Raw genomic sequence first — 25,722 nt, 5'->3', positions numbered from 1 at the left:
GTTCTGCACATGGAATTTTTAAGACTGAGTATCCTAATGACATGGGGGCTGGCTTCTTTACCACCATGAATGAGCAACCAAAGAGAAAATGCCAAGCAGAAGCATCATCCTATCTATAATCCAGCCTTGGAAGTCACATAGCATCACTTCTGCCTTATTCTGTTCACTAGAAGTGAGCCACCAACTCCAGCCCAGACTCAAGACTCTGTCTTTAGAAAGGAGGAGTGGAAAAGAATGCTTGGACATATTTTAAAACCACGAGCACCACAACATTTTAAAGTTTGGAATTAATTCCTATGCAAGGTCTAAAAATAAGATGATAAGTTCATAGAAATTCACACAAAGACCTTTTAAAAATATATTCAACCCAGCTGCTCCTCTTCTATTCATTTAAAATTTGGTGCACATTTATAGGACAGTTTTTGTAGTATTTTTTGGAGACAACATGGTACAATATAAAATATAAAGACTTTGGAGTCCAAGATTGAATCTTGGATTTGCCACTTACTAATTGCAGGTACCTGGGCAAGTCAGCCTCTTTAATTCTCAGATTCCTTCAACTATAAAACAAGGAACATCAGTAGAACCTATCTCATATTGTTCTGGAGACAATTAAGTGAGAGAGACATTGTGTTAAAGTGCCCACTTTTATCCATTTGCTCATTTTTCAAGAAGGTATCATCCAGATACATGAACTGTCTAGAAGGGCCTATGATGGACCCTATGAGTGACACAAAACAGACTCAGACCCAGGCCTTCCCTCAGGAGATGCACTCTTCAGTAGGGCCCTTAACAGGGAGAATAACTATAATACCATTGAGGAAATGATCAGTAGGATACAGTGTTTAAACATGGATATGTAGAAATGGAATAAATTTTGAGGGGTAATAAAAGGACAAAGATATTCTAAATTGGGAATAAAGTTTGCATGAAGACACAGATAGAAAGCTAGATAACCATGGTGCATAAGTGGATAATCACAAAGTAGTTCATTATAGATGTGGCTAAACATAATGTGGATGGAAGGAGGTGTAGAAATAGGGTTTGGAAGGTAGTTACACAACATGGTTAGGAGGAAGAGATTGAGAGCATACACTCTGTTTTACAGTCTGATGGAAAATATTACGGCCAAAAATGTATAAATCCATTTTCAGGAGTGGCTACAAAAACTAGCTACCAAAAGATCAACTTGCCATACTTTTTTGGCCAACTTTTATTTGTAGAATCTTTGTGCCTCAGATTGTAAACAGCACTTCCTAAAACTGATCTTTAGAGAATGCTTCTGTCTTGGAGCCCAAGCAACTGAGCTTCGTCCTGTCCTTATCATTCCCATTTTGGAATCTGCATTAATAGGAAAATGCGTGGGAGTGTTTTTATAGGCCCTAAGCTCTCTATGAATGTACTTCTCAAGACTTGGCCGTTTGTAACTAGCTAATTCATGTACTCAGCTTGTCTCTGCATATTTGATTTCTACATCCAGATAATGAACCACTCTCTTCACATCCTTCCCCTCCACAAAACTGATCTATTTAGCAGCCTCCACTTCTGTTACGTTATCCAGTCCCAGGCAGTGATGGTATTTAGACATAAGACAGATGTTTCTGTGCTATGATGAAAATTTGAAGGAACTTGAGCCAATGACCTTCCACTTTAAAGCAAAAGAAAAACAAGCACAAATATTCAGTTTTGCTAAGAATAGGGGCTGGAGGAATGAGCAGAAAGGCTTCTTCTAGACCAGCGGTTCTCAACCTGTGGGTCACAACCCCCTTTTTTTTTTTCCAAGTTCATGTCAGACGGGTAATGTGCTGACGTTGTAACAAGACTTGTGGGAGGCACATCTCATGCATGCGCATGAAAACCCAATCATCACTCTTATGAACTACAAAAGGATCGCGCAACCCCTTTTTAACAATGAAAATACCTTGCAGCATTAGGAAGGTTGAGAACCCCTGTTCTAGACGCACTATTCAGTATGTGGTACACAACATCTTTATGTACTCAGCCTATGTCTCCTCTACCACACCTCCTCTTGTTTTGATGAAGCTTATATGTTCCATCAAAGTAAACATGTTTGTGGCCTTTATTGGTGATTTTCTGGGGAAAAATTGGATGTTTCATTTTTTTATCACCCTCTAGATTTTAAAGAAAATTCTAGAGCATGAAAGGAGAAGATGAGTTCTAGGCTTATGATAGAATTGCTAGCCAACCTGGGCTTAGAACTTCCCACATCCCCAATGAGGGGGTTTTAACTCCCATTTACAACATTTGAGTCCATGGGACATGTTCTCTGCATAGGTACTAAGGGTGTCCCTTTCCTCTCTGATTTCTTCTCAGGTGGGAAATTGGCAAGTGGAGTCCGTGTAGTCTCACTTGTGGGGTTGGCCTACAGACCAGAGATGTCTTCTGCTCCCACCTCCTTTCCAGAGAGATGAATGAAACCGTAATCCTAGCTGATGAGCTGTGTCAACAGCCCAAGCCCAGCACAGTGCAGGCTTGTAACCGCTTCAATTGCCCCCCAGCCTGGTACCCTGCACAGTGGCAGCCGGTGAGTTCTGCATTTACTCAATATCGGGGTTTTTTGGGCAAGAGTGATTCAAGACAAGGGACACTCTCTCAGAGTGATTTTGTTCCATTAAAGGAATGTTCAAGGTCTGCTCATCCCTCCCTTCTTAGTACTTCCCTAAATTGATTTAAATCCAGAACTTTTAATTATGTATATTATGTTCTTTCTACTGTACCACATCCCAGTGACCTCAAAAATCAACTCAAATGACCCATCTGTTAAGCATATTCATGATGAAGTTGTCACCAAGCTAGGGTAAAATTTAAAAAATAAAGACACTGTGTGGTTTTCCACAAAACTTAATTTTTCTATGAATTTCTTGAGTGCCTATTATAGTTTTTGCTATTTAAAATGTTAATAAATAAAGACACTAAGTAATGATTTTTTTTTCAAAATATCATTACTTTGCAAAATAACAAGTTAGAAATCCTGAATCAATTCCATTTTTTTTTTTTTTATGTTCCTGATCCTATGAATTCCAAAATTCTGGGAACCCTCATTTCAAAGGAAGAATTGGCAAACTGCAGACCACAAGCTAAATCTAGCTTGTAGGAATACAGCCATAGCCACTCTTCTGTGTATTTATGACTTATTTTATCACAAGGGCAGAATTGCATGGTTGTGACACATACCATAGGGCTCACAAAATCTAAAATATTTGCTGTCTGTCCCTTTACCAAAAATATTGTGTTGATCCTGCTTCAAAGCATACGAGTTTGGACAATTAGATTCTCAAACTCATCCTGAAAAAGTGCTACATACTTCTTCGTTGAGTATTACTACAGGCACTAGATGGCTAAGGAGAGTACTTTGACGGTGACCACAGTGATAGTCAGCAATAAGGTATGTAACACTTTTTTCTAGGATGAATTTGTGAACTTCATTGTTAGACTTCCTATTTTACAGTAATAAAAACTATTTTATCCTAATACACTTGTACTATCATAATACTAATATGTAATACTAATACTAATAATACTAATCTTTTTGCAGGCCTTTAGAAAACACAAGATTTGGGGTTGGATAAAATTTTATTTTGCAATTTGCTTCCCGTTAGAACATCAGGTATAGCTTTAAAGTGACAACAAAGGTCACAAAAAGTAAACCTGAAAAGTGGAAGGGATATATATCTCCATTTTACTGAGACAGTTTTTCACTCTCAAAAGTGTCTCACGTCAGATGATAAATGATATGGTCATTGATTAAGAAAGAGAGAGGATGGCAGCCCACATGCTGTGGCCTTATGCTGAGAGGGGGAGCTGCCATCTCCAGGCAGCCCAGGTCCTCTGAGCTTTTTCCTTCTCCCTGCCCATCTTGGTGTTGTAGATTAGTAAAGCACTCAAAGAGTCAAATACTAATAAGTGAGAAAAACACTAAAGTACAAAGCATTTGGGAAAAGACCTTGATCATAATTTTCTTCTGGAGCTTAAATGTATATGGCTAAGTTCATTAACTCCATGCTACTGTGTGATAGTTTGCATCAAGGGGATGTAATATATTTCAGGATATTACAAATATATCAATGTGCCAGCATTTTACTAAGAAATATTTATTATTACACACCTAATTGAAGTTGACTCTCTCAACAATTCAGTGAAGAGTGGGTTTTATTATCCTCATTTCAGGTTTGAGGAAACTGAGGTTCACATAACTAGCAAATTTAAGGACAGCCATCAACCCAACTTTATGAGACCCTAGTCACTGTGCCAAACCCCATTGTTTTAGGACCGGGAGGGCCCCCAGGATTGGGTATGACTACCCTGGTTTTACAGATGATATAAGTGAGGCTTAGATGTAGCTTTGCTCAAGATCATAAAGCCTGGACCAGAACCCCAGTCTCCTGATTTCCAGTGCATTTATACCAAGTTAACTGTAAGTTAAATAAAAGGTGAGGAAGCATCTCAAATCAGCTTTCACTGTTGAAACCATTAAGTCCTTGTATTATTAGTGGCTTATGTTGCTATTTGGTAATAGTAGGTTATGGATAAAATGTATACAGAATGATTAAATAAATGAATATATTAAGAACACCTCCCCATAGTCCCTGAATATGCTGGCTTTATATATTGCTGGTATGTTTGTTTCATGGGTACAGGTCGTAATATTATTCTAGTAATGAAATTCAATGAAACACCAACCTTTTTCAGTAGGCACATGTACTGCTGAATAATGACAGACCCATGGTGCTTTCTCAGTTTTTAGAGCATAACCACATACACAACCTTTTTGGTCAGGTGCTGCCACCACCACCCACCCCACATGCCCAATATTTCTAGTGAAAACAGTAGATTTCCAAAGGGTCACATCCTTCCATTTTCTATCTACCTTGGGCCTATGAAAATACGGATTTAGGCTCGGAACCTGTCGCTCAACAGCAAGGGCACCAGCCACATACACTGGAGCTGGCGAGTTAGACTCCAGCCCGGGCCTGCCAAACAGCAACGACAACTACAACCAAAAAATAGCCGGGCATTGTGGCGGGCGCCTGTAGTCCCAGCTACTTGGGAGGCTGAGGCAAGAGAATCCCTTAAGCCCAAGAGTTTGAGGTTGCTGTGAGCTGGGATGCCACAGTACTCTACCCAGGGCGACATTAGTGAGACTCTGTCTCAAAAAAAAATAAAAAGAAAATACAGATTTATTTTGAAAGCTTTTTCTATTTCCTTCTGTTAGGGTTAGAAGCTTTGAGGATGAAGCTTTCCATTCATCAGGTCAGGAAACTAATAATAAATAACTTAAGTATAGCCAATGAGTCAGTGACTGCACTTTAATAGGACCTTTAAAGAGTATGTGGAAAATAGTAAAATACAATAAGAAATAAAGTACATGGAAAGTGAAAGCCACCAGTGATTCTGCTCCCCGGAGAGAGCCCCTATTAAAAGTTTGGCACATAGGGTCTGTTTAAGAATCCTCAGTCATGGGAGACACCTGTGGCTCAATGAGTAGGGTGCCAGCCCCATATACTGGGGGTGGCGGGTTCAAGCCTGGCCCTGGCCAAAACTGTAAAAAAAAAACAAAAAGAATCCTCAGTCGCTTTTAGGAATCTCTCTGAACCTGAAGGGAACAATTAACTATTTATCTTACATCACTCATTGGAATCCTACTTCTTTAGTTAAGCTTTTCTGGGCAAAATTAACTATTACTGATTGCTTATTAAAAGAAAGGAAGTCATCGTTCATGCTGTATAGTTGAGTAGGTCAAGAATAACTTTCTGGTGTCCCTAAGCTGATCACCTCTGGTGTTAGAACACCAGCTGCTGACAGTCCATTTGCCTGGCTAGCCTTCGGATTCCTCAGCTGTCCTTGCTGGGACAAGGGAATTTGTTGTGCGCTCACATGGTCTTTTCCGTGTAGCTGCATGGATCCACCAGAGAATAATGCTGAGGCCTCTAATCCTCCAACACCCAGCCTGCAGCCTTGTTTCTTATGAAAGAAATAGAGATAGGAGATTAGATGTTTCATTTAAAGGAATACAGATAGCAACCTGATGGAGATAACCTGTTTGAGGAGAGAAACTTGCCCTCCTCGCTGTTTGAACACTGTTACCACTGACCTCACATGTGTTTTTTCCCTGGGGCAGGGGGAGAAGCATAAATTACATGAATTGTCATCACCAGAGAGGAAAGCAACCTCCTTTGTTCTTTGTAAAACATTTGCCTAACACATGGCAAATGGCCAATATTTACACATTCTAAACATTTGAAGGGGACCTAGCATGGAGTCCAAGCATTTATGTTAACATTTTGTTTTAGAAACTTTGACGCAGAAATCTAATTTTAGCTTTGGTTGTTAGGGGGCCACCTTTATTTCAGTTCTACCTCTTAATACCCGGCCTTGGTTTTTAGCTCTGGTCTATGTGAAGGATTCATTGAATATGAATCTTTACCAATTTAGCTTTAATGTCTTATTAAATTGTATTAGATGGCTTTTAAACATTTAAATGTTTGTGATTAGTCTCATGAATCTTTAATTTATTAAATACAACAGACACACACCCGCTCTCAGCAGCAGCAGCATCTTTGGTATTGGCTACAAATGACTCGTTACACGCCTCCTATCATGATGGTGAGTTACGGCAGCGTGGCAGAGAGTCACTGTGTATATGCCACAGTTTAGTTGGAAACATGTTCATGGCAAATGTCTTCCCCAGGGGCTTTGTGCAGTGACTCAGCCACATAACAAAGCCGGCACATGGGATCTCAGGTCTTCATCCCTCAGCACGCCTACCTGCCCACCCCAGTTGTGACTCTCCCGTCCCTGCTGGTACGTTCTCCTGCCCTCCTGCCCCTCCCTTCCCCTCCCTTCGCCTCTACCTGGGAAGGCCCAGCAGGAGTCCTCCATCTTCCCTCAGGAGTCCTCTACTGTCCTTCTCGCCGAAGCCACATGGAGTTCAGGCGCAGGACGGCTCATTTAACAATCCCATGCCTCACCTGGACAGGCGCTTTCTCTTGACTTCTAACTTAGACCTCATGATGAAGGCAGAGGCCACATCTCCGTGAGACCCTCATACCTGCTCTACCCGAGCAGGTCAGAGTAGAGCTTGGTCTGCTGACTCACGCTGTCCAGTCTGCTGTCCTCATGCACTGAGCGCGTGCAACATTTCCAGAACTATTTCTCTAGGTAATAAGAGCAGCGCTCACTCTGCATCAAGCACAGCTCCCAACCCTGTACATATTTAACTCACTTAGTCCTCACTAATTTTACGGACAAGGAAGCTGACGCTCTGTGAGGTTAACACGAATTCCAACCCTGACTAGTAGAACTCATTCTGCGGCTCTCGCCTTTCCTCTTTCCATCCTCATAGCAACCTGAGGTTGCTATGGGTTTAATAGTCCTGTTGTGACAACCTCAGAGAGGTTGTGCTGCCCCGGGTCACCTGGCTGGTAAACGGAAAGGGGCCTATGTGCTTCAGCCCCATGCTCTTTCCACTAGGCGATGCAGCCTTCCCAAGACTTCTTTGCTATTTCTCTAAAGTATTAACTTGTGAGGCAATCTGGTAACAGGCCTGACATCAGCAGTTCACATAAAGCTCAGTATTTGTGTCATGTCAGGGACACCACCATCTGTTCTTCTCCCTCCCTGGAAACCCAGGCCATTCTCCAGGAGAGGTGATCTGTGTATCAGTTTCTTATTCCTACTGTAAAAAAAATCAGTGCAAATTCAGCGGCTTAAAATGACACAAATGTACTACATGTGCTACCTCACAGCTCCTGAGATCAGAAGTCCACAATCAGTTTCCCTGGACTGGAATCAGGGAGTCGACACAGCTATGTTCCTTCTGGAGGCCTGAGGGGAGGATCTATGACCTGGCCTTTGCCAGCTTCTAGAGGCTACTTACTTCCTCTGCTCCTAGGCCCCTCTCCCTACTTGCCCTACCTCTAATCCTATCCTTACCTCCTCTCTGACTCACACCCTCCTGTCTCACTCTTATAAAGACCTCTGTCAAGCATACCTGGATAATCCAGGATAATTTCCCCCCTACCTTGGGAACTTCAACTTAATCACATTAGCAAAGTCCCTTTGACTGTGTAAGGTAACATGCTCACAGGTTCCAGGAACAGGGACATAGATATCTTTGGGAACCCTTATTCAGCCTACAACAATCTGCTGACCAAGCTCTTGGTCTCTACTTGCATAAGGTCCTTGAGAAGCTTCCTCCTTCGGCCACTTTGTCCCTGTCCATCAGCCTCATATACATCAATATTCCTTCATTTGTTTTTATTCAAAAAGTCAAATTTTAAAAAGAAATAAGAGAAAGAGGGGAGAAAATGTGCCAGAGGGTTAAACTGAAATGAGTTAGTCCACCCTGAAACATCTTCCATATTTCTCTGTGTTGCAGATGTTTCTCTTCAGGATTGTGTCCCCTCACCTGTCCCTACAAACTGCACACATCCGTACAGAGACACAAACAATCACCTCAACCCCTGTATCCCCCACCCCTTGCTTAAAACTGGGATTATTTTGCCATTTCCCTATAAACCTTTTTTTATATCAGGGTTACAATTCAAAATGCCTGGTGTTTAGCTGTGTATAAAAGCATAGCAGAGTGGAGTCCCTGCCAGTGATGTAAAGAGAAAAAAAGAAAATGTTAATGATAACTATAAATGCTCGAGAATTAAAATGTTCCTTTTCTAGATTTAAAGACACATGATGCAAGCACAGAAAAAAATTCTTTCAGTCTGGATTAGAGGGCTGAATTCTGGCAGAAAGAATCATCATAGCCAGCAGTTTTATATGTCAGTAACTAAAATATAAATTCACAGAAAAATTAGAGGCCATACTTAAAATTTTGTGTTGAATGGAGGGGGGAAAACTATTAGGATATTTATCTCATTTTCAATAGTATATTTCACAAGGAAATGGACACGAGAAGCAATAATAAACCTAGCAAAACAAAAGTCACGTTTTATTTACGCACTATTCTTATTTTTATTTATTAGCAGAAAGGTCTTTGGCACAATGGCTGTGCTTTTGAATGGGTCTGCAGCTTGTCACACCAGGACTATTAAACCCAGAAGGTGTACTGTATACTCTTTGTACTTCTGAGATAGAATTTTTTCTTTCTTTTGCCACGTTCTTGGTCTTAGAATCTAAGAATGAATTCATGGACCAAAACAGAAGCAATAGAGCCATAGTTTATTAGAGCACAGAAAAGATTCCAACACAACGGAAGGTGTCTCGAATGAATACCAGGGCGTTGGGGCTTTGAGGCCTTATCTGTCCGCCCAAACCTTGCTGGCAAACACTGACTGGGTCCTTCAAACCTAGCTGGCTTACAATGATTTGTCCTTCACTGCCTGTTTTCATGTCAGTGACACCCCCGTCTGTTCTGCTCCCTCCCTGGAAACTCGAGCCATTCTCAGCCTCCTGTATCTTTCATGCTTCATCCACACCCATGTCCTGTTGTTCTACCTCCTGTATCTCCCCCACCACTCTCTTCCTTACAAGTCCATCCTCTCCCACTGCCTTGGTTCAAGTCCTCTCAGTCAACTAACCAAACCATTACAAGCAGCTTTATATGTCATCTCCCCTCCCTTCCAGTGTTTCTCAACGGGCTTTCAATAGTTCCTCACTACAGACTTTCTGTTAAACCTTTAAAATTAATATGTCCTGAGAACCCCCCAGTAGGGGGACAAGACGCAGCATCCTAGAGAAGCCCTTTCTCCCTGGCAACACCTACTTAGGACCCGACAGGTCCTTAAGACTGGACCAGTGGCCTATGCTGCTTGAGTCATGTTCTGTAAATTGGATCGTATTACCCCTACTTTGAAACCCCTATTGACACTCGGGTTTTAAGATGATCTCCAAAGGCCCTTTGCCCTCTGCCCCTCCTCTGACATCTCAATCTCATGTTCCATTCACTCTTGTTCATGAACTCTGTGCCCCACCTGTCTAGAGGCTGCTCCAAGTTACTTGAACATGCCGTCTTCCTTCACCCCCGGGTGTGTACACACATGATAAGACTCTGCCAGCATTCCTCGTCTCCTTGCCAAATGCTTAAATGTCATATCCTCTGTAGAGTTTCCCCCAATTTTTCCATATTTAGTTGCCCTCTTGGTTGCATTCCCTCTTTTATAAAACTGATCACTTTTTTTTAACGGATCACATTTTATAGTAAGTTTTTCTTCCTCACTCAACTGCAAATACCTGAAGCTTAATAACAACCATTCTTTTATTCATCTTAAGTCCCCAGCACCTAATATGGTGCCTGGCACTCAGTAATACTCAGGAAATGTTTGATGAAAGAATGAATGAATGAAGAAATGAGTGAAATGAGTTACAAGTTGTAAGCAAAGCACATTAAGTGAAAGCTAAAAAGTTGGCCTTTAGAAACAGAACATAAACATCACTTTGTGTTTGGTTCAATAATGTATCTTGAAGTAACGAGGAAATAAATCAGCTTTAAGTAAATTAAACTGCCAAGATGAAACCAAAAATGTCAATACAGGCAGGATTTATTAATGTGATGATCATAGGAATATCTTTACAAATACAAGTCACTTTGGCCACTACAATATTGTATAGACACATAACTTTTAAGTGCTTTCCTTATTGTGTAATTCTTTTTTTTCTTTTTTTTTTATTGTTAAATCATAGCTGTGTACATTAGTGCAATCGCCTGTACCCATTCTAAGATGCACCATAGATGTGGCCCCACCCATTACCCTCCCTCCACCAAAACCTCCCCCTCCCTTCCCCTTCCTTAGCCCTTTCCCCATAGTCTTTTGCTATAGTTGGGTTATAGTCTTCATGTGAAAGCTATAATTTAGCTTCATAGTAGGGCTGAGTACATTGGATACTTTTTCTTCCATTCCTGAGATACTTTGCTAAGAAGAATATGTTCCAGCGCCATCCATATAAACATGAAAGAGGTAAAGTCTCCATCTTTCTTTAAGGCTGCATAGTATTCCATGGTATACATGTACCACAATTGGCTAGTCCATTCCTGGGTCGATGGGCACTTGGGCTTCTTCCATGACTTAGCAACTATGAATTGGGCTGCAATAAACATTCTGGTACAGATGTCTTTGTTATATTGTGACTTTTGGTCTTCTGGGTATAAACCTAGTAAAGGAATTATAGGATCGAATGGCAGGTCTATTTTTAGGTCTCTAAGTATTCTCCAAACATCCTTCCAGAAGGAACATATTAGTGTGCATTCCCACCAGCAGTGTACAAGTGTGCCCTTTCCTCCACATCCACGCCAACATTTCTGGTTTTGGGATTTTGTTATGTGGGCTACTCTTACTGGGGTTAGGTGATATCTCAGAGCAGTTTTGATTTGCAGTTCTCTGATGATTAAGGATGATGAGCTTTTTTTCATGTGTTTGTAGATCTTGCATCAGTCTTCTTTAGAGAAGTTTCTCTTCAAGTCCCTTGCCCACCCTAAGATGGGGTCATGTGTTCTTTTCTTGTTAATACGTTTGAGTTCTCTGTGGATTCTGGTTATTAGACCTTTATCGGAGGTATAACCAGCAAATATTTTCTCCCATTCTGAGGGCTGTCTGCTTGCTTTACTCACTATGTTCTTGGCTGTGCAGAAGCTTTTTAGTTTGATCAGGTCCCAGTAGTGTATTTTTGATACTGCTTCAATTGCCTGGGGAGTCCTCCTCATAAAATATTCACCCAGGCCGATTCCTTCAAGAGTTTTCCCTGCACTTTCTTCAAGTATTTTTATAGTTTCATATCTTAAGTTTAAATCTTTTATCCAGTGAGAGTCTATCTTAGTTAATGGTGAAAGGTGTGGGTCCAGTTTCAATCTTCTACAGGTTGCCAGCCAGTTTACCCAGCACCATTTGTTAAATAGGGAATCTTTTCCCCACTGAATGTTTTTAATTGGCTTGTCAAAGATCAAATAATGGTAAGTAGCTGGATCCATCTCTTGGTTCTCTATTCTGTTCCAGACATCTACTTCCCTGCTTTTGTGCCAGTACCATGCTATGTTGATCACTACGGATTTATGTACAGTCTCAGGTCTGGTAGCGTGATTCCTCCTGCTTTGTTTTTCTGATTCCATATAAAACGAAGTATTATTTTTTCAAGATCTTTAAAGTATGACAATGGAGCTTTAATAGGAATTACATTAAAGTTATATATTGCTTTGGGCAGTATGGACATTTTAACAATGTTGATTCTTCCCAGCCATGAGCATGGTATGTTTTTCCATCTGTTAACATCTTCAGCTATTTCTTTTCTTAAAGTTTCATAGTTCTCTTTGTAGAGATCTTTCACGTCCTTTGTTAGGTATACTCTCAAATATTTCATCTTGGCACTACTGTGAAAGGAATAGAGTCCCTGACTGTTCGGCTTGGTTATTGTTGGTATATATAAAGGCTACAGATTTATGGGTGTTGATTTTGTAGCCTGAGACATTGCTATATTCCTTGATCACTTCTAAAAGTTTTGTAGTAGAATCCCTAGTGTTTTCCAGATATACGATCATATCATCTGCGAAGAGTGAAAGTTTGATCTCTTCTGACCCTATGTGGATACCCTTGATCACCTTTTCTTCCCTAATTGCAATGGCTAAAACTTCCATTACAATGTTAAAGAGCAATGGAGACAATGGGCAACCTTGCCTGGTTCCTGCTCTAAGTGGAAATGATTTCAATTTAACTCCATTCAATACGATATTGGCTGTGGGTTTGCTGTAGATGGCCTCTATTAGTTTAAGGAATGTCCCTTCTATACCAATTTTCTTAAGTGTTCTGATCATGAAGGGATGCTGGATATTATCAAAAGCTTTTTCTGCATCAATTGAAAGAATCATATGGTCTTTATTTTTAAGTTTGTTTATGTGTTGAATTACATTTATAGATTTACATATGTTGAACCAGCCTTGAGACCCTGGGATTAATCCGACTTGGTCATGGTGTATAATTTTTTTGATGTGTTGTTGGATTCTGTTTGTTAGGATCTTGTTGAGTATTTTAGCCTCAATATTTATTAGTGATATTGGTCTATAATTTTCTTTTCTTGTTGGGTCTTTCCCTGGTTTGGGGATCAAGGTGATGTTTGCTTCGTAGACTGTGCTGGGTAATATTCCTTCTTTTTCTATATTTTGGAAGAGGTTTAGTAGTATAGGTACTAGTTCTTCTTTAAAGGTTTGGTAGAATTCTGACATAAAGCCATCTGGTCCTGGGCTTTTCTTTTTAGGGAGATTTTGTATAGTTGATGCTATTTCAGAACTTGATATAGGCCTGTTCAACATTTCCACTTCATTCTGCCTAAGTCTTGGTAGGTGGCGTGCTTCCAGGTATTGGTCAATTTCTTTCAGATTTTCATATTTGTGAGAGTAGAGTTTCTTGTAGTATTTGTTAAGGATTTTTTGAATTTCTGAGGGGTCTGTTGTTATTTCATCATTACCATTCCTGATTGATGAAATTAGAGATTTTACTCTTTTTTTCCTGTTTAGGTTGGCCAAAGGTTTATCTATTTTATTGATCTTTTCAAAAAACCAGCTTTTGGATTTATTGATCTGTTGTATAATTCTTTTGTTTTCAATTTCATTTAATTCTGCTCTGATTTTGGTTATTTCTTTTCTTCTGCTGCGTTTGGGGTAGAAGTGTTCTTCTTTCCCCAGTTGCTTGAGATGTTGCATTAAGTTATTGACTTCCTCTCTTTCCGTTTTCTTGAGGAAGGCTTGCAGTGCTATAAATTTCCCTCTTAGGACTGCCTTTGCTGTATCCCAGAGGTTCTGGTAATTTGTGTCTTGATTGTTGTTTTGTTCCAAAAACATGGTGATTTCCTTCTTAATCTCGTCTATAACCCATGTATCCTTCAGCGTAAGATTGTTTAGCTTCCATGTTTTTGTATGGGTATGCAGGTTCCTGTTGTTATTGAGTTCAACTTTTATTCCATGATGGTCTGAGAAGATGCAAGGAATAATTTCTATTTTTTAAAATTTGCTAAGGTTATATTTGTGGTGTAGGATGTGGTCGATTTTGGAGTATGTTCCGTGGGCTGATGAGAAGCATGTGTATTCAGTTTTTTGAGGATGAAATGTTCTGTAGATGTCCGTTAAGTCCAGATGTTGAATGGTTGAGTTTAAATCTAAAATTTCTTTGCTTAGCTTCTTTTTGGAGGATCTATCCAGGACTGCTAAAGGGGTGTTAAAATCTCCAACTACTATGGAAGTGGAGGAAATCGAGTTGCTCATGTCTGTTAGAGTTTCTCTTATAAATTGAGGTGCATTGTGATTGGGTGCATAAATATTAATAATTGAGATCTCATCATATTGAGTATTACCTTTAACAAATATGAAGTGTCCATCCTTATCCTTAATTATTTTGGTTGGTTTAAAGCCTATTGCGTCTGCGAACAGGATTGCAGCGCCTGCTTTTTTCTGCTTTCCATTTGCCTGGAATATAGATGACCATCCCTTCACCTTGAGTCTATATCTGTCTTTTAATGTAAGATGAGATTCTTGGATGCAGCAGATATCTGGCTTGAGTTTTTGTATCCAGTCTGCCAACCTGTGCCTCTTTAGAGGACAGTTTAAACCATTCACATTAATTGAGAGTATTGCTAAGTGTTTCGAGAGACCGGTGGACATTTTTAATCCTTTTGTGACTGTGGAAGTTGGAATTTGATCAAAAATTTTTTGGGTGTGTTTACTTTTGTGGTGGAGAATTACGCTGGTCTTTATGGAGGATAGGTCTAAGAATGTCCTGGAGAGCTGGTTTAGTTGTGGCAAATTTCTTCAGCATGTGAATGTCGTTGAAGTATTTAATTTCTCCATCATAAATGAAGCTCAGTTTAGCTGGGTACAGGATCCTGGGTTGAAAGTTATTTTGTTTTAGGAGATTAAAAGTCGATGGCCATCCTCTTCTAGTTTGAAAGGATTCAGCAGAGAGATCTGCAGTTATTCTGATATTCTTCCCCTTGTAGGTAATGGTTTTCTTTAGTCTGGGTTCTTTCAGAATTTTCTCCTTCATATTAACTTTAGTGAAATTGATTATGATGTCTCTGGGGGATGTCTTATTTGGTTTGAGTCATGCTGGAGTTCTGAAACTGTCTGCTATCTGAATTTCGGAATCTCTTGGCACGTCTGGAAAGTTCTCCTTCATAATTTCATGGAGAAGAGACTCTGTGCCTTGTGAAGCCACCTCGTCACTTTCGGGGATCCCTATAAGACGAATATTGGTTTTCTTCAAATTATCCGAGAGCTCTCTGAGAGAGTGGTTTTTGCTCTCCATTTCTTTTCTTCTTTGAGGGTTTGGGAGCATTCAAAAGGTTTGTCTTCAATGTCAGAAATCCTTTCTTCTGCTTGCTCCATTCTGTTACTGAGGGAATCTACTGTGTTTCTCAGATCTTTGAGGGATGCAACTTCTTCTTTCAATGTGTCAAAATCTTTGGTCATTTGGTCTTTGAATCCATTGAATTCTTGAGATAACTTTTGGAATTCTAATTCGATCTTATTTGCTATCCAGATCCTGAATTCAATTTCTGACATCTCAGCTATTTGTTTGTGCATGGGGTCTTGTGCTGTTTCTGCCCCATTGATCCTTGGCGGAGTTGATCTATTCTGATTATTCATATTGCCAGAGTTTTTCTGTTGATTTCACCTCATGATTGTTTTTCACCATTGCCTCTGGCTGCCCTCAGAGTTGGGGAGGTGTCTCTCCAAGATTAGACCCCAGCAGGATCACTCTGTTTTTGCTGGATCTTTGTAGGGAGTGACCCTGTGTAGTTCCTCTGGGGCTGTTCTAGCTAGGGAGTTCTGGTTGTGGAAGCAGCTCCGGTTTGTGACACACCTGGATCCAGCAACAGGGCTGAGGGTGGTGCACACAGTTCTGGGAGTGCCAAGCGCCCAGTGACTTTGGCACAGAGAGCCCAAGGCTCCAGCAGTCTCTGGCCAGGAGAGGAGCTCTGCGCAGAGGCAGGGAGGGCTCCAAAGGGCATGTAGCTACCAGAGTCCCTGTCCAGATGAACGGGCTAGTGTGGAAGCTGGGAGGACACAGAAGGAAGGACGCAGGGTTGCGTGGCTCCCGCAGTTCCTGGTCAGGGAATGTGGAGGCCCGGTGGGTGCGGGTCACCGGTCAGGGGTCGCTGCACAGTTCTTATGGAGGTCTGGGCAGCGCCAAGCCCAGGAGTTTGAGGTTGCTATGAGCTGTTAGGTCACAGCACTCTACCCAGGGCAATAGCCCAAGGCTCCAGTGTGCCAAAACTGTCTCACTCTGACCCTAAGGATTAAGGCTGTAAGGCTGACCCCACCTTTAGGCTGCTCAGTCAGTAGGATACTTTGACCCGCCCAATCCTTGCTCTGAGACCCTGAGGGTGGAGCTTGCCGGGGCCGTTCTTTCAGAATGGCTTCTTGCGCCCAGCTCAGTGGCTCAGTCTGGGGCCCCAGACAATGCCCAAAGTTCTCCACACTCCTGCTCAAGCTTTCCCCAAAGCAGTTCAACTGAGTGCCAAGTCTAAGAACACTGAAACAGTTCACAGGTAAGGCCTTTCTGGTTTGCAGTCTCACTGCTGCTTGTACTTACGGTTGCTGGCGTGATTAGGTCGATCGAACACACGCAACCACTTGCCAGTTTTCCACTGTTTTTGTCCTCCTTTTTGGGTCCCGAAGTCCCTTGCTGGCTCCCTGTATCCTCAAAGGGATGATTATAGGCAGATCCCACCAGCCAGAGATGCCTGGAGTCTTGTGTCCCCAGACTCACTGTTCCCAGTTGCAGGGAAGCTGTTACTCGGCCGCCATCTTTAATCTCTCTCAGCATTCAGTTTCTTCTTATTGTGTAATTCTTAACATTTCTTATAAAAATAATGAACTCATGACCTTATATCATGAAACACATACAGCAGCTAAGATATTAGTACTATTTTTGCTATTTATTTTGCTTATTACATGTATTTAAAAAATAATACCCCTTACCAGAGATTTACCTCTTCTTACCAAGGTATTATTATAAATGATGATTCATAAAAGCAAACATTTTTATTTAATTTTATTAAATTTCTCTTGCTGCTGCTCCTTTTAAAACATTTTCTTCTTTCCATCCTGCCTCTCACTTAAGAACTACTGGCTTCACCAGGTAATTACCTCATCAAGTCATCACAGATTTGGAACCATTACTAATTTGAAAGTTCATCTTCCAAAGTTTTTTTTTTTTTAATTGAGATAGGGTCTTGCTCTGCCACTGAAGCTGGATTGCAGTGGTACCATCACACCTCTCTGTAACCTCTAACTCCTAGGCTCAAGCCATCCTCCTGCATTAGCCTCCTGAGTAGCTGAGACTATAAGCACACACTACCACCCTGACTAATTTTTCTATTTTTTATAGAGACGGGTCTTGCTCTCTTGCTCAGGCCTCAAGTGATCCTCCTGCCTCAGCCTTCCAAAGTGTTAGGATTATAGATAGGCATTAGCCACTGGACTCAGCCCATCTTCTAAATTTTTTAAAATTTCTAAAAATATCTCTTCATCGAAGTAAACACACTAAGGAAAATTTTTGAGTGAATACAAGACAGCATCTGGGAGCAAAATCCCTGAGAGTATTTACTAAACTAGACGGCATCTCCCTCATATGGTGTATTGCAGTACTCAGCGGAGCACAGAACCCATGGTGGACATACTGAGAAGCAGCTTCCGGCCAGTGATAAAACAGCCTGATAAAAGGTGTGTGAGCAGCTGGATGCTTGTTCAACATCTTTTAAACATATGCGCTTGGGGCTCCTCTGTTCATCCAGTCATCCGCACACATTTATGAAGTGTATTCTCTTTGCCAGATAGTACACTAGGCACTGGGGAGTATAAAAATGAATGAATCCCCTTTCTTCAGAAAATCCATGATCCTGAGTGCTACATGCAGGGAGGCAGAGGGAAATAGCAGGCACTCAGATGATGAGCCCTTATAGAGAGATAAGGTCCCTTCCAGGTCACGTTGGAGTTAGAGGAGGTTTACATGTAAAAATGGCCTGTGAGATGAGTCTTCAAGGATATCTTAAAAGTTTCTGGAAGAACAAAGAGCTGAAAGTCAAGACTGAACCTGATCAGAGGCCTAAGCAGAGAAGGCTGCTGTGTGCCCAAGAAAAGGCAAATTATCCATTATAGTTAAAGCACAGGTACATGACAGGGTGTCGAGGAATGTGGCCAGAAAGCTCAACACAGGCCAGAGTTTGAGGGCCGTGGAGGACGTTTTCGGGAGTCTGGACTTTGTCTCTGGCATCGAGAATCTCCTAAAAGCTGTACGTGTAGATCAAACTTCAAAATAACAAGTTGGAGGGGGTTTTTTTGTAAATCAATTTTGTTTTTGCTTTCTTGTGGTATCTTTTTTATTGATACATAATGTACATATTTTGAGGGTACATATGATAATTTGATACTTTCATATAATGTGTAAAGATCAAATTAGGGTTATTGGGACATCCAGCACCTGAAATATTTATCTCTTCTTTATGTTAGGGACATTTGAATTATTCTCTTCTAGGTTATTTTCAAATGTATGATCGATTAATGTTCACTGTATCTGACCTACTGAACATTAGGTCTGATTTCTTCTATCTAATAGTATGTTTGTAGCCGTTAATCAACTTCTTATCATTCCCTCTCCCCCTACCCTTTCTGGCCTCTGCTAATCACCAGTCTACGCTCTAGCTTCATAAGATCCATTTTGTTTAGCTCCCACATATGAGTGAGAGCACATAGGTCTTTTGTGCTTGGCTTATATCACCTAACATAACGACCTCCAGTTTCATCTTTTTTTTTTTTTTTTTTTACTGCTGCTTTATCATCATGTTATTACAGACTTTTTTACACCTGCTTTATCATCATGTTATTACAGACTTCTGTATAGTGTTGGAGGTCTGTCTCTTCAATCAGGTCTTATCTGCAAATTGACAACCCAGTTATGTTAATTTAAGTGAGGGGTCACTCTGTGGTACAATTTTATGACATCTCCACCTTCATTTCCTTGAAATAAGAAAACTTATTTTCTTCTGTTTTCTCAGTTTGAAAGAGAGAGGAAATTAGCCTGCCTTTTTTCTTATTGCCTAATTAAGAAATTCTAACTGAATCGCTAAAGTCTAAGAACTGTTACTATTCAGTTACTTGTTTTTGGAGCATTTATTCAAATTGTAAAGAAGCCCAAGTGCCTCATGATTACAAAAAGAAAATTTTATCCATCAAGTTGTTGAAGATATCTGTACTCCTACAAATCCAACATCACCTTTAAAGTATGTAAATATCAGTCACTAGGTAACAGAAATTCAAGAGCTTGTTCTTCGTACTTGATGAACTCAATAGGACCCATGAGAAATTTGACTATGAATTATAATCAAAAGATTAAAAGAAAAGTGTTTTATGTCATTTTAAACTTTAGGGGATAATAGTTTTATGAACCAACCATTATTTCTCTCATAGAAAAAATACACTGCATTTTTTACAGTGTAAATTGTTATGGATCATATCAAAATATCCCAAACTTCTAGAATCCGTTTAAAAAATGTCACTTTACTCTTCAGCTCATACCCTGACCACTTCATTGCTGGATAACAAACAAATCATTAATTTTGGAAAGAAAGAAAACTTTAAAAATGATAGAGTATTCAAGAAAGAAAACTAGAGGTAGATTCATTTGATCCTAAGGCTTGTTACTAAAGATATAATAATATCATACTGGAGGAAAGTTTTAAATGTAGTTCTCAAGTTCTCAAATGAGAAGCAAAATCCCTTCCTTCATAAATAGACTCTCACGGGTGATAGTTTCTGAAAGGGGTGACAGCTATTTAAAAAATAAGATTATGTATGATCATGGGGCACCATACACTTGGTTCACAGACCGTTTGACACATTTTCATCACTCTAGTTAATATAGCTTTTGTGGCATTTTCTTAGTTATTTTGCTAAGACCTTTACATTCCACATTTACTGTACACAGCTATGATTTAATAAATAAATAAATAAATAAAAATAAAAAATAAAAAAAATAAGATTATGTCATAGGATAGAGCCTGCAGTGGCTACTCTGTCTGGCTACGAAGGTTAGAGTAGCCTCTCCACACAAGGGAGAATGGAATTGAACCTGGATATTAGGAAGACTAGACCACATGAAGATCTAAGAAGAATGGGTCAGTTAGAAGAGCAAGTGCAAAAACCCTGTGGGATAAACAAACTTGGCACATTTGAGGAATAAAAATACAACAGCAATTTTAAAAAACCCAGTGTGACTGGAATATAGTGGGAAAGGGGAGAGTGATAAAGGCGAGACTACAGACGTGTATGAGGCTTCTCTTGCTCACGGATTATACTTAACAGAGCATAGAAACATGCTTGGTCTATAATTGGTACTTAATACATTTTTGATGAACAGATGAATTTGAAAGGTTTTGAGCCAGATAGCCACTAAGTTCCACCAGCAGAGGGACTAAACGTGTAGGGCTTTGAAGGGCAGAGTTAGAGGAGTTTGGATTTTATGCTAATTATAGGGGAAGCTATGGGAGAGATTTAAGCATGGAAATTATGTGATTTGATTTATGCTTGAAAAAAATCACTCTTGCTACAGTGTGAAGAAGATGAGTAAGGGAAGATGAGAGGCTGAATATCTTCCGCTGCTCCTGAATCTACTCCCTCCCCTTCTCCTCCTGGGCCCCACGTGGCCACCCCACTTAGACAGCTTCAGTAAGTGCCCTTACTCTCAGGTGTCTGGGGTGTTCAACTAGAGGTGTTTCCAGCAGGCAGGAAGAGTTCTTTTCAAATTATCACATTTGAATATACCATCTATATCTTGCTAGGACGAGACTGAGAAAACTAGAAACTCGATGTCTTATTCCATTCAGACTGCTATAACAAAATACTATAGATTGAGTAGCTTATAAACAACAGAAATTTATTTCTTGCAGTCCTGGAGGCTGCCAAGATCAAGACACTGGCAGATTCAGTGTCTGGTGAGGGCCCACATCCTGGTTTATAGATAGTGCCCTGTAGCTATGTCTCCACATGATGGAAGAGGTAAGGCAGCTCTGTGAGCCTCTTTTATAAGGACTCTAATATCATTAATGAGGGCTTCATCCTCATGACCTGCTCACCTCCCAAAAGGCCCCACCTGCTCATACCATCACCTTAGGAGTGAGGATTTTAGCATGAATTTGCAAAGGACACAAACTTTCAGATCATAACACTGGGAAACTTTTAGAACATCGGCAGTAGTCTAGGCAAGAGATGATGATTTATTATTTTTGAGGTATAGCTTATTTGTTTTGTAGGTAAATCTGACAGTATTTCTTATGGCCTGGCTGAGAAAAAGGAAAAACCCGAGAGTCCCACCTAAGTTTTTGCTCCAGGTGTGGCACCATTAAATGAATGGGGAAGACTGACAGGAATAAATTTGGGGTGAGGTTGGTGGGACAGTTTTAAAAGATCCATTTGGACATGTTTTACATCAAGATGACTATTTGCATTTAAGTGGAAATTCTGAGTAGGCACAGCATGGAGTTCGGAGTTTAAGATTAAAATTTTGGATTTATCAGCACCAACTTGTTTTTCTCAGATTACTGTGGCTTCAAAAGAATTGCATTAAGTTCATAGAAAAATCTTAGTTGGGCGGCGCCTGTGGCTCAGTGAGTAGGGCGCTGGCCCCATATGCCGAGGGTGGCGGGTTCAAACCCAGCCCCGGCCAAACTGCAACAAAAAAATAGCCGGGCGTTGTGGCGGGCGCCTCTAGTCCCAGCTGCTCGGGAGGCTGAGGCAGGAGAATCGCGTAAGCCCAAGAGTTAGAGGTTGCTGTGAGCCGTGTGACGCCACGGCACTCTACAGAGGGCGGTACAGTGAGACTCTGTCTCTACAAAAAAAAAAAGAAAAATCTTAGCAATTCATAGAATGGAAAATATTGTGGAAAATACAATCCCTAAATTTGGCAAATCCTCAGGTGTCAGTAATCCACATGGTTCGTTGTCTAATACAAAAAAGTTCTGAAGAAAAACTGACAATAAAAGTTTATAACTAATCTGATTACAGAATAACTGGTTGATTGGAATTGAAAATTTGACAGAAATAAGAGAAGGTTGAACCTGAGAAGTTATGCAGAAAACTATAAAACCAAATTGAAAACCTTAGTTATCCATGGTAACAAGACAGTTGCCCTAAGTAAATGAAATGCTTTTTATTTTTTTTTTTGCAGTTTTTTTTTTTTTTTTTTTTTTTTTTTTTGGCCAGGGCTGGGTTTGAACCCGCCACCTCTGGCATATGGGGCTGGTGCCCTACTTCTTTGAGCCACAGGCGCCACCCTGTAAATGAAATTCTTAGCCACTAATTTAAAGTTCTCCAAAGTCCCAGTTTCAATGCCACAAACATTTATTGAGGATTGACATTCACAGAAAGCACTGTTCTAGGCAGTGTGGGTAAAAAATGAGTTGAAGTGAAAGCTTAATATCTTATTGAATTGCTAGTGAATAAGAACTAAAATTAAAATTTGCATTTCCAATAAGTAAAAGTCCAGAGAGTTAGTGAAATGGTCCCCAAGAAAGCCAAAGGTCTTGTTAAATCATTAGCTCTAAGACATTTTGTTTTTCTTAAAGCCAAAAACCAGAAAAGCCCTGAGATTAGAATGAACTGTTTAGAGCTATGATGAGTAACAGGTGGTCTCGCTTCATCACACAACCTGGGAGCTATGTTCAAATGCAGCCTCTCAATTCAGAAATCAGAGTGTAGAGAGAACACATTTCCAGGGACACCAGAATGCAGATGAACTATTTTAGAGTTTTGCTCCCTGACCTAGATCATGCTCTAACTCCTGCAAGTCAGTGGTGATCACAAGAGTGGAGTTGAGTTGCAAAGCTCCACTTCTCCAGGTGGCTGAGAGGGTGGCCAGGCTCCCTACATGCAGCTTTGATACTTACCACGCTTGGCACCCTCAGCGTGAAGCAGCAATCGGACTACCCTCCCTTGGTTCTGCAAACAGAGAGGAGTTGCTACAACCACAGGGGAGGAAAGCTGAGTCTGGGCTTGTTCTCCAGCTCTGTCCAGAGAGTAGTATTCAGTAGGAGCGCAGCGAATGCTGCACTGGGAAATACACCAATTCTAGCCCCTGTGTGGCCTTGGTTGGCTTACTTCACCTCTCTGACCTTCAGATTCTTTCAGTAAAGTAGGGTAAGCTTTACTTCATGGGGCAATTTCACCTCTTTTATTAGCCTTCAGTGGATAGGTGGTTGATCCTAGCCACAAGAAAATATATTTCCCTCCAGGGGATTTAATATGGTTATTTTTATTTTTATTTTTTAAAATTTTAAATCCAGAAAGAAAATGTGGTGTTGACCATAGATTTGGATCATTTGAAAGGTGCTAGGATTAAAGTGCTAGTGGATTACTCTCTAGCGTCATTATCACTAGCTGTGTGACCTCAGCCATTCATACTGCAAACAAATGGCACGTTTGCTGAGGTGGGATCCAAACAGCCACTGTTGATCCTAACAGACATCTCTCTGGATCCCGATTTTCCTTTCCACATTTATTTTATTCCCACTGGGAATGGTGGAGTGATATGATATTAGCTTGAAGAAATGACTTCAGCCTTTGGTACACATTAGAATTTTCTAGAGAATTACCTAGGAAGTCCTCTTCTTAAAAAAAGAAAAAAGAAAGAAAAGAAAAGGGAAAAAAATGAAAGAAAAAAGAGAAGAGCAAAAACTGGTACCTGGGACCCACCTCCAGGAGTTTCTGTCTTAGGTCTGTAGTGGGGCCCAGGCATCAGTACTTTCTAAAAGCTCCCCAGGTGACTTTGACATTCATCCAGGGTTGAGACCACTAGGTACGTGAAAATTGTTCTGACTGTACCCAAGGCCTCTGTATCACCACCATAACGCTGCCTGTGGGCAGAAGTCCCACAGATGTCCCCAAGCTCTGAGAAGGGCATGACTGGACAGGAGCAGCTCCTTCAGCATTAAACTCACAGGCTTTTTAAACCCATGCTGATTTCTTAGCAAGCCTAAAGCAGCAAGTTAAAGACAAGAGCCTATTACTGAAGGCTCTCTAAAATTTTTATAGTAAATTACTTCCAGCACAGAGTAGAAACAGGTTGATCTGTTAGCCAGGGTTATATCTGACTGAAAGTGATAGAAATCGCAAAATAACAATGGCTTGAAGAAGACAGAAACGTCTTTGACATAAACATAGGCAGTCCAGGGCTGGTGCGGTGGCTTCACAATCAGGAAGTCAGGCTTTTTTACTCTCTGCTAATCCAGTCCAAGATGGACATCATGTTTGCATTCCACCCAGAAGAGAGAAGGAAGAGGGAAAAGACAGACGCCACACCTTCACTGTAGGCACTTCTCTGGAAATGTACGTAACCCTTCCCTTTAGATCTTACTGGCCGGCACTTAGTCAAATGGCAGTGGCTGCCTTCAAGGGAGGTTGGAAAATATAGTCTTCATACTGAAAAGTCCTGGGTCCAGTTAAAAACTAGAGGCTCCTTTCCTCTGAAAAAGAGGGGGAAAGCATTTGGCCAACAGTCTGTGCCCTAGGGGGGCCTCCCTAGCCTCCCCCATGCAGCTGGATAATAACTATTAAGTTACATGTAAACAATGTGTTTTATTGGGGTTCCTCTAAAAACCACTAACATGGGGCTATTTTTCTTGCATCCCAAATTTCAGTGGCTCTGGCTCCCACTGCCCTAAGAAATCATCAATTTTGCAAGGAAAGTATTCCAAGGGAATTCTTGAGAAAACCAGGCCCTAAATCTAATGCCCGTCCAATGTGCTAGAGTGCCTACACTTAGAGAAAGGATTGTCCTCTCTGCAAATTAATTTCTCCAGATTTACACTGATGGTAGAAGCTCTTGTTCATTCTGGAAGCAGCACAGATGATTTTCACTGGATCATAAATATGCTGAACACTCTATTTCACTAACCTTTTAAACCAGTTGTCTTAGATAGCTGCAAATCATAGTTCAGGAGCAACTTTCTAAGATTTAAAGGCCCCTAAAATTCCTGGATGTTCTAGTTAAATACCTGAGATTAAGAGTGGAGGGTGTAGATCTTGCTTAATAATTTATTTCAAAGAGAGGATACAAAAATCCTTTGGGTCGATTCCTGGTTTTTCTTCTTTTTTTTCTTTTCAGCTAAGCTAAGCCAAGAATTGGTGGTCAGATTACTTCTTTCCTACACTGGGTTGACTTTCTCTTCTTTCCTTCTTTCCTTCCCAGTGTTCCAGGACCTGCGGAGGGGGTGTTCAGAAACGTGAGGTTCTTTGCAAGCAGCGCATGGCTGACGGCAGCTTCCTGGAGCTTCCTGAAACCTTCTGTTCAGCCTCAAAACCGGCCTCCCAGCAAGCCTGCAAGAAAGATGACTGCCCCAGCGAGTGGCTTCTCTCAGACTGGACAGAGGTGTGTATATTCCCCACAAGGAGAAAATAAAAGAGGCATAAGTAGGAAAAGAAGGCCCCAAAGATATACACACAGAAAAGGCAAGAAGAGAACAAAACCATCCTTCTCACATTATAGAACAGTTTTTGGTAACCATTTATACCATAGTGCGTAACTAGCTTTTAACTAGGCTGCAGGGACCCCAGTTATACAGCCAGCCCTTACCCAGCTATCAGAAGTTTGCAATTGTAAATGGGCTCTTGGTGGAACCAAACCAGGCCTTGTGCTATTTGGCCCGGTATTCTAACCGGAACACTGGTTCCCTCCATCTCCAACCTCCTCTTCCTTCTGACCTCCCTGCACCTCC

The 25,722-nt window shown here is 40.8% G+C and overlaps 1 protein-coding gene and 1 non-coding gene across 3 annotated transcripts in view; one reads left to right on the top strand and one right to left on the bottom strand.

The window, feature by feature from the left end:
• ADAMTSL1 (ADAMTS like 1) overlaps positions 1 to 25,722 on the top strand; it is a 1,032,656-nt gene that overhangs the window by 869,158 nt on the left and 137,776 nt on the right. For both annotated transcript variants that reach the window (XM_053571995.1, XM_053572002.1), the window contains 2 exons: positions 2,335 to 2,545; positions 25,197 to 25,376. In XM_053571995.1, coding sequence (XP_053427970.1) covers positions 2,335 to 2,545; positions 25,197 to 25,376 — 391 coding nt within the window. The remainder of the gene's footprint in view (positions 1 to 2,334; positions 2,546 to 25,196; positions 25,377 to 25,722) is intronic.
• Positions 1,788 to 1,891, bottom strand: LOC128580350 (small nucleolar RNA U13). Its single transcript, XR_008378644.1, has one exon. It is a non-coding gene; the product is annotated as a small nucleolar RNA U13 (small nucleolar RNA).

Source organism: Nycticebus coucang, chromosome 2, assembly GCF_027406575.1.
Source record: "Nycticebus coucang isolate mNycCou1 chromosome 2, mNycCou1.pri, whole genome shotgun sequence".
In the NCBI taxonomy this organism is placed as follows: domain Eukaryota; kingdom Metazoa; phylum Chordata; class Mammalia; order Primates; family Lorisidae; genus Nycticebus; species Nycticebus coucang.
The sequence above is the reverse complement of the archived record's forward strand: the minus strand, read 5'-3'. Positions and strand labels throughout refer to the sequence as shown.